Genomic DNA, 13,324 nt, shown 5'->3' on the forward strand with positions numbered 1-13,324 from the left:
CGTGTCAGAATTATTACTGATCAATATTTTGATTTAGGAGAAAATTAATATCTGACATGATCATGGATGAACTGAAGCTTTCACACCCTGGAGGCAACGAGAAAAACGGGCTCAGGGCAACTAAACTGGAAACTAAAACTTAGATGCTGCGACACTCCCTGAACGCACCACGCGGCGGTTTGACCGAACAATCAGCCGTAGACCCAGACGAACGACTTCATGCTCTTAACAGAAGCCATGAACCTGAAACTTCAGGCTTTAACATTCAAATTCTTTTCAAACTGAACAATTGTGTGGTTCCTCACACTTTAGATCCTCCTGTGGGGTTTAAACCTGCACACTGTTTGGATTAATTGCAACAAAGACGATTTACATAGATTTTGAAACAAGTAATACAAAATAATAATGACTAATAAACATAAGTATAATCAAAAGGGTTATTTTTACACTATTAAAGTGTTAAATTCTGATAGATTATTAATTATGAAACTCAAAGAACCGATGCAAGCTAAAAATAAACATTCCTAACTTCTAAGTTAGGAATGTTTGTGAGTGTAATGTGAATGTAATTATCTATAAAGGAAACTTAAGGAAACTTATCCGGCCTCCGCAGCCGGACTGTGACTGTGCAGCTGCTGATTGGCTGTTTGTAGGCAGCAGGGGGCGGAGCAAGTTCAACCTGTTCCTCCTGGATTCCACCTGAGGCCGATCACAGTGAATGGCAGCCGGACGTAAGAAACATGTTCTCCTTCAGAGTCGGTCAGTTTGATCTCATTTCTTCATGATTTTGATTTATTTCTCTGCTCTGTTTGAAGGTCAGCTGGCTTACCTGAACAGGTGTTTACAGTAGAGCAAAATTACCTATACAGGTGTTGGTTGTTAGCAGTAGAGAAAACATACCTGTACAGGTGTTAATCATAGAGTAAGTTACCTGTACAGATATTAAATGTTAGCAATAAAGCAGAAGTACCTGTACAAGTGTTAATAATAGAGTAGAAATAATTGTATAGGTGTTAATAGTAGAGGAAATATCCTGTACAGGTGTTAGTTATTAACAGAGTAAACATAACTACAGGTGTTGATATTAGAATATTATTACCTTTACAGGTGTTAATAATACACCAAAACATTCTGTGCAGGAGTTAATTGATAGTATTAGAGCAGAATTACCTTTTCAGGTGTTAATGATGTAGCTAGTTTACCTGTTCAGGTGTTAATGAGGTAGCTAGTTTACCTGTCCAGGTGTTAGTGAGGTAGCTAGTTTACCTGTTCAGATCTTAATGATGCAGCTAGTCTACCTGTTCACCTGTTAATGAGGTAGCTAGTTTATCTGTCCAGGTGTTAGTGAGGTAGCTAGTTTACCTGTTCAGGTTTTAATGATGTAGCTAGTTTACCTGTCCAGGTGTTAATGAGGTAGCTAGTTTACCTGTCCAGGTGTTAATGAGGTAGCTAGTTTACCTGTCCAGGTGTTAGTGAGGTAGCTAGTTTACCTGTTCAGGTTTTAATGATGTAGCTAGTTTACCTGTCCAGGTGTTAATGAGGTAGCTAGTTTACCTGTCCAGGTGTTAGTGAGGTAGCTAGTTTACCTGTCCAGGTGTTAATGAGGTAGCTAGTTTACCTGTCCAGGTGTTAGTGAGGTAGCTAGTTTACCTGTCCAGGTGTTAGTGAGGTAGCTAGTTTACCTGTCCAGGTGTTAGTGAGGTAGCTAGTTTACCTGTCCAGGTGTTAGTGAGGTAGCTAGTTTACCTGTCCAGGTGTAACTCGTGTATCTGGTACAATCCTGCCTCATCTGTTTGCTAACGGTTAATATTTCAGGTATTTCCTTCCAACAGTCTGGATTTGATTCATTTCACCTGCTTAAGATTTTAATTTCCGCTGTTTTAAAGTGAATCATGAACCGGAGTTTCACTGAAAATGTTTCTTATCTTATCTTCCTGTAATCTCAGTGAGTGAAGTTCAGATCTTTATCTTGATCAAACTTTAAGAGACAAATGAGCGAATACAGTTTGGCAGTGAGTCAGGTTGAGACGACATGCCAGTAAAACTAAAGACCAAACCAACCGGAAAGTCCAGCTTCTTGTCTCCCAGGATTTTCTGCTCTGTCTGTTAAAGTACATAAAATATTTCAGTGTTTTTGTTGCTGTGTTTCTGAACGTTCTGCCTGCTGATCAGCAAAGAGTCTTTGTTGCATCAGCGATGGAAAAGTGTTGACATCTTGTGAATCCTGATGAGGTTTTCCTCAAAGCATCAAGAAGAAACCAGTTTCTAATGTTTCACTTCTGACAGAAAAAGTGAAGATAAAACTTTGCACTGTTCTGTGCGAGAAGAACACAAATGTGTCAGAAAAATGATCATAGTGTTCTTATTTCTTATCTGATTGCTATAACATATATGCCTTACATTAAAGCTGAGAAAATTAATGTTTTGATACATATAATATATATTCTACATAGATATATATTTATAGACAGTTTGGTTTCTATAATTTCTGTCAAAATGCAAGAAATAACTAAAATAATTTCTCTTTTATATTGGACAATTAAGTGAATTTGACAAAATTACAGCTGTACTAGGAACCAGTTTGTTAGATTTTATGAAATATTTTATCCTATCTGAAGATTATGAACCGAGACTTTCTGAACTAAAGAGTAAATTAGTTCAGCTTCTGCCCTTTACTGAACTTTAAGGAATTACAATGGCTGCAATGCGCCACAACAATGGGAAAAATAAAAACAGCAAACATTTGTTGCTGAAAAACAAATGAAGAACAACTCAAAAATTATTTCTTCACGCCGTCTGTGTCGACTTTGTGCCTCGCCGGAGCTCCGTTGCCGTGGCAACCAGATGACGACAGCTCCTCTAGCCAATAGGGCAGAGATTAAGTTAAAGTGTATCAACGGCAAAAAACACGCAACATTTTCCTCTCAACAGAACACAAAACCTGTAACGGACCGTTTAGTTTGGCTACATTAGATTTTCAGGTTTGATGTTTATTTATTGAGTTAATTTCTGTTACACAATAGGCTCATTTGTAGTTGATTAATTGAAGGGTTACTAACAAAAATACACACAGAACGACGAACGTTGCTTCCATAAAACAGTCAGAAAACTGTATGGAACCAAGCTAACTGCTTCACGTCTTCTTTTTTGCTCTCCAGCATTTTTATTATGAATTTTCAAGTATTTCCACTTGAAAATACTTGATGGAGATTTTACACAAAAACATACCAACACACCAAGATCTTAGTGATGAGAAAATATCTAAATATAAAAGAGGCGTACAGTAATCATATACAATAACAAATAATGTTACGAAATGAACAGGCAGCTTTCTTTACCCTGCCAGTTCACAGCATAAGTGAATAACTGAGGTTTTTAATTCAGTTCAAAAGTACTTTATTGATCCCAAAGGGAAATGAAACATTGTTGTAACTCATTAATTAAGATTCTTCAAAGAGTTATTTCTGGTGATGGCTGTGTGCAGAACGATCTCCTGCAGCAGTCTGTATTACAGAGAATCTGAAGAAGCCTCTGACTGAAGACACACTGACAGCCTCATGAAAGCTCAGAGTTAGCCATCATTTTCTTGATTTTCTGATGAATCATTCTTTCTGATAAGAACTGGATGATTCACATTTTTATTTCCTGTTTTTGATTCATGTGAATCCTGGTGGAACAGGAAACCAGAAAATCCCAAACAAAAATATCCGGCAATCTGCAGCAAGTTTGAGTTTATTTCTCCTCATGTCTGTTCAGGAAATGCTCAGCGCTCACTGCTTATTCTACTCTATTTATTTTATTAGTTTTATGTATATCTGAACATAAAACAATGCATAACAATGGCTGTATCCGTACATAACCTCTGAATAAACCCCTGCAGCCATCATCTGTGTTCGATCTTTACTGTCTCTTCAAGACGCTTCAACTTTTCCCTTATTATTAGTTATCTGCAGAAAGTCATTATTTTATATCTGATTGTAAAGATCAGTTTAAGTTGTCGACTTGTTAACATGTTTGAACAGTAATCTTGGTCTGAAGCTGATTTGTTCACAGATTATTGATGTGTTTTAACTCTAATCTAGTCTGTGTTTTTCTGAGTTTGTGCTGAAGTTCGTTTTAAATCCTTTAATCTTTGGTATAATCTTGAAACCACTCGGAGGATTTACCGGCCGCAGACGATGATTCATCCTCTCACCTGTCTGACCTGTTTGCCCTGAAAAATTCAACACTCACAACGTCACTTCTTATATTTCAGGGAAAAACAACATTGGGAGTCAATGCAACGTCATCAGATGTAAGTTTCAAACCTCCCTGATTTTATCAGTTTGATAAAACTGGAAAAACACAAAAATCTTACCAAAGTTTTTTTGTCTATTCTGGTGCAAACATCTTAATATACTTGAAATAAGACAAAACTAACTTATAAGTAACTTTTCCACAAGATATAGGAGTTTGTTTTAAGTAAATAATTCCTTATTGTTGAAAAAGATTGTTTCACTTATGGGAAAATGTCTTGTAAGTTAAATAATATTTTTCATCAATATTAAAGTACTATTGACTTAATACAATCCTCTGTATTTTGCTATAAAGTTATTTCTATGTTAGCTTTTGTCTTATTGCAGGTGTACTAAGATACTTGCTCCAGAAACTAGACAAAAATACTTGGTAAGATTTAGTTGTTTAGCGGTGAACGTCCCGGTTTTTGTATTCGCTCCTGCTGCGGAAATAATCTGACCGGTTCAGAACCTGGTCAGAAAATCTTCATCTTTATTCTCCTGTTGTTTCTCTAAAACTGATTTTTTTTTCATTTATCTTTTTGTCTTCCAGGGTTTCTCCAGGCGCTGACGTTCTTCATCATCCTGCTGTTCATCGTCGTCATCTTCCTGAAGCTCTACAGCGACCAAAAGCTCACAGGTCAGAACCTCCAGATTCTGCTGGGAGAGACGGTTTCTGTGTCACAGTGATGATTAGGATGATGTCAATAAAAGTCTTGCAGATGATCTTGTTTTCTCCATAAAAAGAGATTCATTTCAGGTTTCCTGGACGATAAACTGAGTCAAATTTTTTGTTTTTGAAAATTGTATTTCTGGAAATTGTTTTTCCAGAAATTATCTGGATTTTTTTCCACCAGTGTCATAGTTCAGATCGCGTGATGTCACCACACCCATATCCGCCATCTTGTTTGACCAGCGTGTTTTTTATCTTTGATTTATTTGGACTTTTAATTCAGATGAGCTCTACGACAGAATACTAGAGATAAAACTTTATATTTTTAATTACAAGAATAAAGTCAGAATACTGTCGTAATATTAGGAAAATAAAGTAGTAATTTTATGAGAACTCCAACAAAAAATACAAATTAAACGAGGGAGATTGAGCATCTTGTGTAGATACACTTTGGTACAAGTTTTGCAGATAATACTTAATAGAAACACTTAATCTTTTTTCTGGTAAAATTGTGTTTTTATTTCTGCGAAGATTATGACTATTCTCTCATAACAAAACAAAAATTATCACAGTTAGTATTCTGTCGTCCAACTCACAGAAGGGATGTTTGGAAAAAAAAATTCATTTTTTGAAAATGCTTTTTTGTCATTTGTAAAGCAAATGACAGAAAAACTGATTAAAATTTGACTTGATTTAGAATTTTTAAATTTTTTATTTCACTTTTACTTGTTTCTTCTCTTGCAGATATAACTAAAAATGCGCTGAGCTCCAGTCGGACCTCCAAGTTGGGCTCCAACGCAGGTGAGTCTGAACCCGGTCAGAACAGACCGGGTCTTGTGGGTTTGTTGGGATCTGATTTGTGTTTTTTTCCTGCAGAAGGGCCATGTTCCAGGAAGAACGTCTGTCCAGAGAATCACATCAGTTTCTTCGTCCAGAGCGGAGCTGCGAACGTCGTTCCTCCAAAGATCTGCGTCAACAACAAGCTGTAGGATCTCCGTCCTCTTCTTTCTGTCTGCTCTGTTCGTCTCTTTATGGACGTTTAATTCAGTTTGTTTGGTCTTTTTTGTTGTTTTGTGTCTCTCTGGACCTTTTGCTTTATTTCAGTCATGTTGTTGTTCAGATGATGTTTGTCGACTCTCAGTGTTTTGTTGCTTCAGGGCTTTAGGAACCGTTTTGAACAACGCTGACACCGGAATCAACATCGTGGTGGTAAATGGTGAGTGATGGGGATTAAACCCGGTTTTTTACATTTTAATTTAGAGAGTAATTATAACTAATTGTAACTAGTTTTGCATTTATTTAACTTAACCTGAAATATGTATTTTTTATTTACTTCTAGAACTTTTTTTTAATCATAAAAGCAGCTGTTTTTACGACGTGCATATTAGAGTCATTGTACAAAGAAACTTAATAAATAGGAGAACATTTCCACCAAAAAAATTCAGAAATTTTCTGAATAAAAAAGGAAAATTTCTGAGCTTGAAAAGTCAAAAAATTGCTTAAAATTTTTTTGATTAATTTCAGAAATCTTCTAGAAAATTCTTGGAAATTTCTGAGTTTCAAAAGTTGAAAATTTGTCAGAAAAAAACTGAAATTTTAAGATTTAACCGGATAAAAAATTTAGGAAAAACTAGGAAATTTCTGAGTTTCAGAAGTTGAACATTTTTTACTTTTAATGTTTTTAATCATTTTATTTACTTTCTTTTTTTCTCAACTTTTTTCCCCATAATTTTGCCTTTTCTAATTATTTAGATTTTGTCTTATGAGTTCAACATTTTCGTCATCATTTGGACTCCAATTTTAAAATAGGTGATCAGCAAAGTAAAAAAAAAAAAACATAAATAAAAATATAAAGTTACTCCATATCTTTTTTTCTCTAGGTGGCTCCTATATCCTGTTACAGTTTTTCATACAGATTAGAAGCTAAATAAAATGATTTTTAGTATTTTTTAATAATAAGTGGTAACAGGCCGCAGAACCCGTCCGGAGTTCTGATCTCACCTGGTTTGTGTCCGGCAGGTAAATCCGGAGACCTCGTGAAGACGGATCACTTACAACATGTACAGCGGCGGTATGTCGCCATCATGAGTACCGGATTCTGTCGGATCCAAACGGATCCTGATGCTGATGTTTGTGTTGCAGAAGTGGAGCCGCTCATCGAGTTCCTGAAGAACATCGAGATGGGTTCTGTGGTTCTGATGGCCGTCTACGACGAGGGATCTAGAAGGTCAGTTCTCCTAAAGACGCTTCATATCTACGGAGAAAAGCTTAAATCTGCTCTGAGGAAATAAGAAAAAGTTTCTAAAGAGCAAAACTAATTAAAGTCTGAAAAAATGCCAGAAATAATTTGATCCCAGTTTGTTTTATTAACTTCATTAAAATGAAAGTTTGACATTAATTTTATATGATTTATGATTTGATCACAGAAATACAGTCACGCCGTAATCAGACTTTCTTCATAACTAAAGATTTTTACTGTCAGATTATTTATCAGAAACATGAAGAAATTTAGTTTTATTTCAAACACGTGAGAGGATACATTATATTTATAGACAAATACATGGGTAATAATGTTGAATTAGTTATTTACTTATAGTTCCTAGTATCTATTGTTAATTTATTAATTTTTATTTATTTGTTCACTTCTACTTATTTATTAATTGCTTTATCCATTTATTTTAATCATTTTATTTACCTGCAAATATTTTGCTATTTATTATTTTTTTACTTATTGATTTAGTTTTTGTTTGTATTTACTATATAATTATTTGTATTCAGTCAATATTTTTTTCATAATATTTTTCTGTATTTTTTCACTAATACTTATTTATTAATTGCTGCTCGTTCATTTTAATTTATTTACTTGTTGATACTAATTAATTATTAACTAAATAATCAATTCATTTACTTACTGATATTAATTAATTAATTATATATAGTTACTTATTTATATAATAAACAATTATATATACAGTTTCATATATTATATAAATATAATTTATATACATTTTTACATAGAATTTTTTTCTAAATTAATATATATATATATTTTTTATAAATAAATATGTATTTACTTACTAATATTTATGTATCAGGCCCAACATCCAGTGTTTTGTCCCATCAGGTTAAATGAGGAGGCCCGGACTCTGATCTCGGACCTGGGCAGCTCCGTCATCCATTACCTGGGATATCGGGATAACTGGGTGTTTGTTGGTGGGAAAGGGACGACGGGGAAAAGCAACTTCGAGAAGGTAAAGTCATCAAATGAAATTAATTTAAACCTGGTTTGCTGACTCCTCTGTCTGCTGTGAAACTGAAATCTGATCCATTCGTGTGTTTCAGCACATGAAGAGCGACGATTCCAAAAACAAGTACGAGAACTGGCCTGAGATGGTGGAGATGGAGGGCTGCATTCCCAAATACGTGTAATAATCCTGGAAAAATCAGCAAGAAGCTGCAGGACGGGATCTTTAGGACTTACGTATTAAACTGATCTGGATGAATCCATGAGATCCTCCACATCCTGCAGAAAGCTGGGCCTGATGCTGTGACTCAGAGTCCAGGTTAAATTAAAGTAATCCGGTCCAGCTTTGGATGGAATAATTAATCTGTATTCAAAGGGAAACAGGAAACATCTAAACATCTCCACTGATCCAGGATCCTAATCCATCTGGAATAATCCTGCTGCTGCTGACGTTTAACTTTCCTCAAAGTCCAGCTTCACCTGCAGGAGCTTCTGGAGACAATTTCCAGACTTCAGCAGATTAAAAGCAAATTAACAGATTATTAGGGGATCATGAGGAGGCACGGTGTTTTTACAGGAAGGGGATTTGATGAATTTTCAGTTGTCAGATAGAAAAAGTGGGAAAAGGTAAAAAATATAAATATTTCTATAGAATGAAACATTTATATTCTGGTTTTTAACTTATTTTTCTGTTTTTTATTAAATAAATCATGTTTTTACTTTATGATCTTTGTTTTAAACTTTCATTTTAATCCTAAAGAAACCATTAATCAACTGAAATAAACAGAAAAAGCAGACTAGTTAGTTAGTTAGTTAGTTAGTTAGTTAGTTAGTTAGTTAGTTAGTTAGTTAGTTAGTTAGTTAGTTAGTTAGTTAGTTAGTTAGTTAGTTAGTTAGTGACAGATACAAAATAACAGGGACAAATTCCAGAATTTTGATTAAAGTCAGAATTTTTAAATTAAAATCAGAATTCTGAATTTAAAATCAGAATTCTAAGATTAATGTCGGGTTTCTTCTTTTTTCCAGTGACCCTAATTTTCTTCCGAATGTTTTTGACTCAGCCGGAGTTTTTTTATTTTTTATTTTTTTAACATATTGAATCTGGTCTTAAACTTTAAATTGATAGCGAGTGAGTGCCAAATTAAGAGAGCCGTTTGAAATAAAAGTGTTTCTATAATAAGCAACCTTACATTCCAGCTACTAAAAGCTGCTCTGGTAGATCTGCTGTCGCCCTGCAGTTACTAAAATAACCACAGACAAGACTGGAATAAATTCTTCCTGGAAGTAAACAAGAAGGACCGGAGGAACAAAGGCAACTCTAAAACATTCCAACCCAATTAAGGAACAAACACAACGGTGGTTTTGTTGAGTAAGAAGGTGAAAAGTCATCAGTTCTGAACAGATTGACCCCTCTGACCCCAAACGGATCCAGAACTTTCAGGAGGAACTGAATAGTTAATATAGAGAAGAACTGTTTCTGTTCTGGTCCGAACTGTGAGCCCTTTTTTCTCATCACAAGCGTTCCCTAATCTATCTAGAATATGTAGAGGAGAAAGATTCATTTGTGTGGATTATTAGATTATTTTGTGTTGTGAAATGTAATTTCTAAGCAATGGAACAATAAAAATACAGCAAAGCGGCTCAATTTACAGCTCTACATGAACTCTGCTGCCAACTAGTGGTTAAATGTAAAATAACAACAAAAATAACTAACTGCAAAAGCACAAAATCTTACCACGCATTTTTGGTCTAGTTTCTTTTGCAAATATCTCAACACACTTGAAATAAGACAAAACTAACTTACAAGTAACTTTTTTAGCAAGATATACCAGTTTTTTAAAAGTAAATAATTCCATAAAATTATTTTTTAAAAGTACTAGTTCCAATGGCAAATTATTTCACTTATAACATGGGAAAAATGTATTCTTGTGAAATAATATAATAGTTCAACCAGTAGTGTTTTGTCAATACTAAGCAATTATTGACTTAAAACAAGTTCCTATATCTTGCTGAAGTTATTTGTGACTTTGTTTTGTCTTATTTCAAGTGTATTAAGAGTTTTGCACTTTAAGATTTTGTGTTTTTCCAGTGAAGTTATAGCATATAAACTCTGAGTATTAAAAAGTATCCACATATAAAACGTTTTGAGATGGATTAACTTAAATATGTCAATAAATGTTGCACTAATTGTTGTAAATCGAGTCCAACATTCCTAGTGCATGTGTGACTTTTAAAAACTGAGGCGATCCAAACCAATAACATGTGGATAACTGAGGTTAAAAAAGTGTTAAGTCTAGGGTTCCCAACAATAAGTTGACAAACTATTTTCTTATGGAATGAAATTTCAACATATTTTAAACATGTTTTAAGAGCCTATAAGACTGCAGAAAAAGCAGCTGTGTTTATTTAGGGAGGATCTGACTTATTTGTTTTTCTCAAGGAATTTTGCAGGAAGTTCACTGTTTAATTTTGATAACTCAAATAAAACAGAAGAAACTCAGAGATAAGGGGACAAACAGTGACAACTGAAGACAAACAGACATTAGTCTTGTCCTACCGGATTTAAAGTTCCTGTGGATCAGATGAAATCAGATTTCTTGGTTAATTTCTCCTAATTATATTCAGTGTTGTCTGAACAAACACTTCACATCCTGCAGACCTCCTGTTCTGAGAGCAGTTTTAACCCTGAAGCAACAGAAATGACTTTTTAAAGCTAGAAAATTTCACATCCCTTCCTCTTCACTTCCTTTGTTGAAAATCATCCACAATTGCTCAAGTAAAGCTCCAAAAATTTAGAATATTATGAAAAATATCATGAAAAAGAGAATTTTTTTTGTCAAGCATTTCAGAAACAGTCCAGTTCTTTACCTCTCAAACATTTACCTTCCTCTCAACGTTTTATGAATGTGCTACAGCGTTTTCTGAGACATTACATTTTGAGTTTTCATCATCTGTTTATCCATAATCGTCGCACTGTCTTTGTTTCTTTTTTCACCCGTATGATTGAGTACATTTCTGGTGCAATACCAGTTTCTGCCAGAAGATGGCAGTAGCGGCAAATACCAGCGAGGCTAACTTCAGGCCTAGAAGAAGCTCAGAGTCACGAAACCATTTTTTTTTTTTTTTTTAAAGAAGCAGGTTTCTGTTTTAACAGGTGGGTGAAGTCTACAATAAATCGATAAGGTACCATTTCTGTAAGTGTTTGAGTGGAGAACAGCATTTTATTGACACAGATTGTATTTTGAGGAATTCCTGTGTGTATTTTATTAGAAATGACTGTTAACTGTCGCTAGCCTAAATGCTAATTACCGTCGGTGAAACTGCCTTTAGAGTGCTTCTGTTACCTTCTTCGAAGAAAAAGTTTGGCGGTTTTACGGTTATTTACTCCGTAATTTTTGGTTAGAGGGCAATTACAATGTATCTTTTGGTTGTTTTTAAAGGTTTTGTCAGCTCCAGTGTCCTTTATTTGACAGTTGTCAAGCAGAAAGCGGGTTATGAGAAAGAGAGTCCACACGTTCTAAGAAAATAACAATAAATAAATAAATTACGAGAATAAAGTAACGAAATTACGAGAATAAAAATAATAATACGAGAATAAAGTCGTAGTACTACAAGGCATCCATAATATGACGACTTTTTTTCTGGTAATATTGGCACCAATTCTTGTAATTTTATTTTTGTAATTTTATTTTTTCCTTAGTTTGCCCCTAAATACTCAAAGTACAACATTGGAAATGTATTTCTATTAGTAATGTTATGTGAGCTGAGTTCATGATTGTTTGTCTGTTCTAATTAATATGTTTTATTTTTTACATAATATATAACAGGACTGTACCAAACAACTGTGAAATTATTAAAATCTAAGTCGTACGTTTTATAAAAGCAGTGTAAGTATAATTGCACTTATATTACTTTACTAAAGAAACATGATTTCTATTTTCACAGAATAAAAACACACAGATCATCTGCCGTCACATTCACATGAAACCGGACAGCATGGAATTAATAATTGAAATCGTATATGGAGTCCAGCAGCAGAGCAGACTGGAGAAGGTAGGAAAACAGGAAACATTATGCCAATCAGCAGTTTTTCTTTTGTTTTGTTTTTTAACCTGAAACCAGTTGAACTGTTTCTGTTGCACTGAGAGCTGAAGGATGTCTCAAAAGGCCTGCAAACAGCGCCACCTTGTGGAGTTTTAGAGCTGTTGGATCAGGCTGGCAACACCTGATTTCTCTCACTCTGACATTCAGTTTCCCATCACCAAGTGAACTGACTGCTCAAACAAATGTTTTTCTCGCTTCATTTCACAGAAAAAAGGTACACAAACATCTGCTGCAGCTTCCAGACTCCTGCTGCTTTAATAATCTGCTGGTCAAGTCCGATGCGAAGGGACTTCAGCTTCTTCTGCTTCCTGCAAGAAAACATGCAGTCATGATGAAAACATGAATAGAGAGGTATCAGAACCGATCTTTTTCCTTTACTCTTCTCAGCAGACAGTTTCTGTATCAACATTGTGAAGTTTCTTTATTCAGACCTTAATAATTAAGTGTCTGCTGATATTCAGTGCTCTGATAATCAGCAGACTCTGATAATCTTCAGATTGTGGAGAAATGTTCTGCAGACGGTGCAGGTTTCCTCAAGAGACTCCGACGGTCTGTAGAACTGTGTGAACGACCTTTTCTCTGAACATGTTAGCAAATCTAAAACCTCTCTGAATATGTATTAGGGCTGTTGTAAACAATTATTCTAGTAATCAAGCAATCTATCAATTATTCTTATGATTAGTCAAGTAATCAAATAAAAAAAATTATAAATAAAATCTTAGTAAATACTACCATAACAGCAGTAATAACATTGGATATCAACATCGGCCCAATTTTCAGATTTGTGCATCCCTAACAATTAGTTTTCTGTAGTTTAGAAAATTAACCTGTAACAGTAATGGCTCACTTTTTTAGTTAACCTGAACAAAAATGATAGAAAATCTGAAAAATCAACAGGCTCACAAGAAAATTCATAAAAAATCTAATTTTCTTTTATGTATTCATATTGAGTCAATTTAATAGGTGAACTCTCACATTGCTCAGCCACTGATAGCTTTTATGTCCATATTTCCCGTTTTGCATGACAAA

The 13,324-nt window shown here is 34.5% G+C and overlaps 1 protein-coding gene and 1 long non-coding RNA gene across 2 annotated transcripts; both read left to right on the forward strand.

Moving 5' to 3' along the window:
* Window positions 1–668: 668 nt before the first annotated feature.
* On the forward strand, window positions 669–9,019 carry LOC116731647 (protein FAM3C-like). The gene is given in 11 exon segments (XM_032581466.1): window positions 669–759; window positions 4,256–4,294; window positions 4,828–4,914; window positions 5,692–5,748; window positions 5,824–5,932; window positions 6,105–6,163; window positions 6,967–6,992; window positions 6,994–7,018; window positions 7,090–7,174; window positions 8,072–8,198; window positions 8,290–9,019. Coding segments are annotated over 11 exon segments (720 nt in total). The 5' UTR covers window positions 669–740; the 3' UTR covers window positions 8,377–9,019.
* Window positions 766–2,000, forward strand: LOC116731689 (uncharacterized). Its single transcript, XR_004341609.1, has 2 exons — window positions 766–926; window positions 997–2,000. It is a non-coding gene; the product is annotated as an uncharacterized LOC116731689 (long non-coding RNA).
* Window positions 9,020–13,324: the final 4,305 nt, after the last annotated feature.

This window comes from Xiphophorus hellerii, chromosome 2, assembly GCF_003331165.1.
Source record: "Xiphophorus hellerii strain 12219 chromosome 2, Xiphophorus_hellerii-4.1, whole genome shotgun sequence".
NCBI classification, from domain to species: Eukaryota; Metazoa; Chordata; class Actinopteri; order Cyprinodontiformes; family Poeciliidae; genus Xiphophorus; species Xiphophorus hellerii.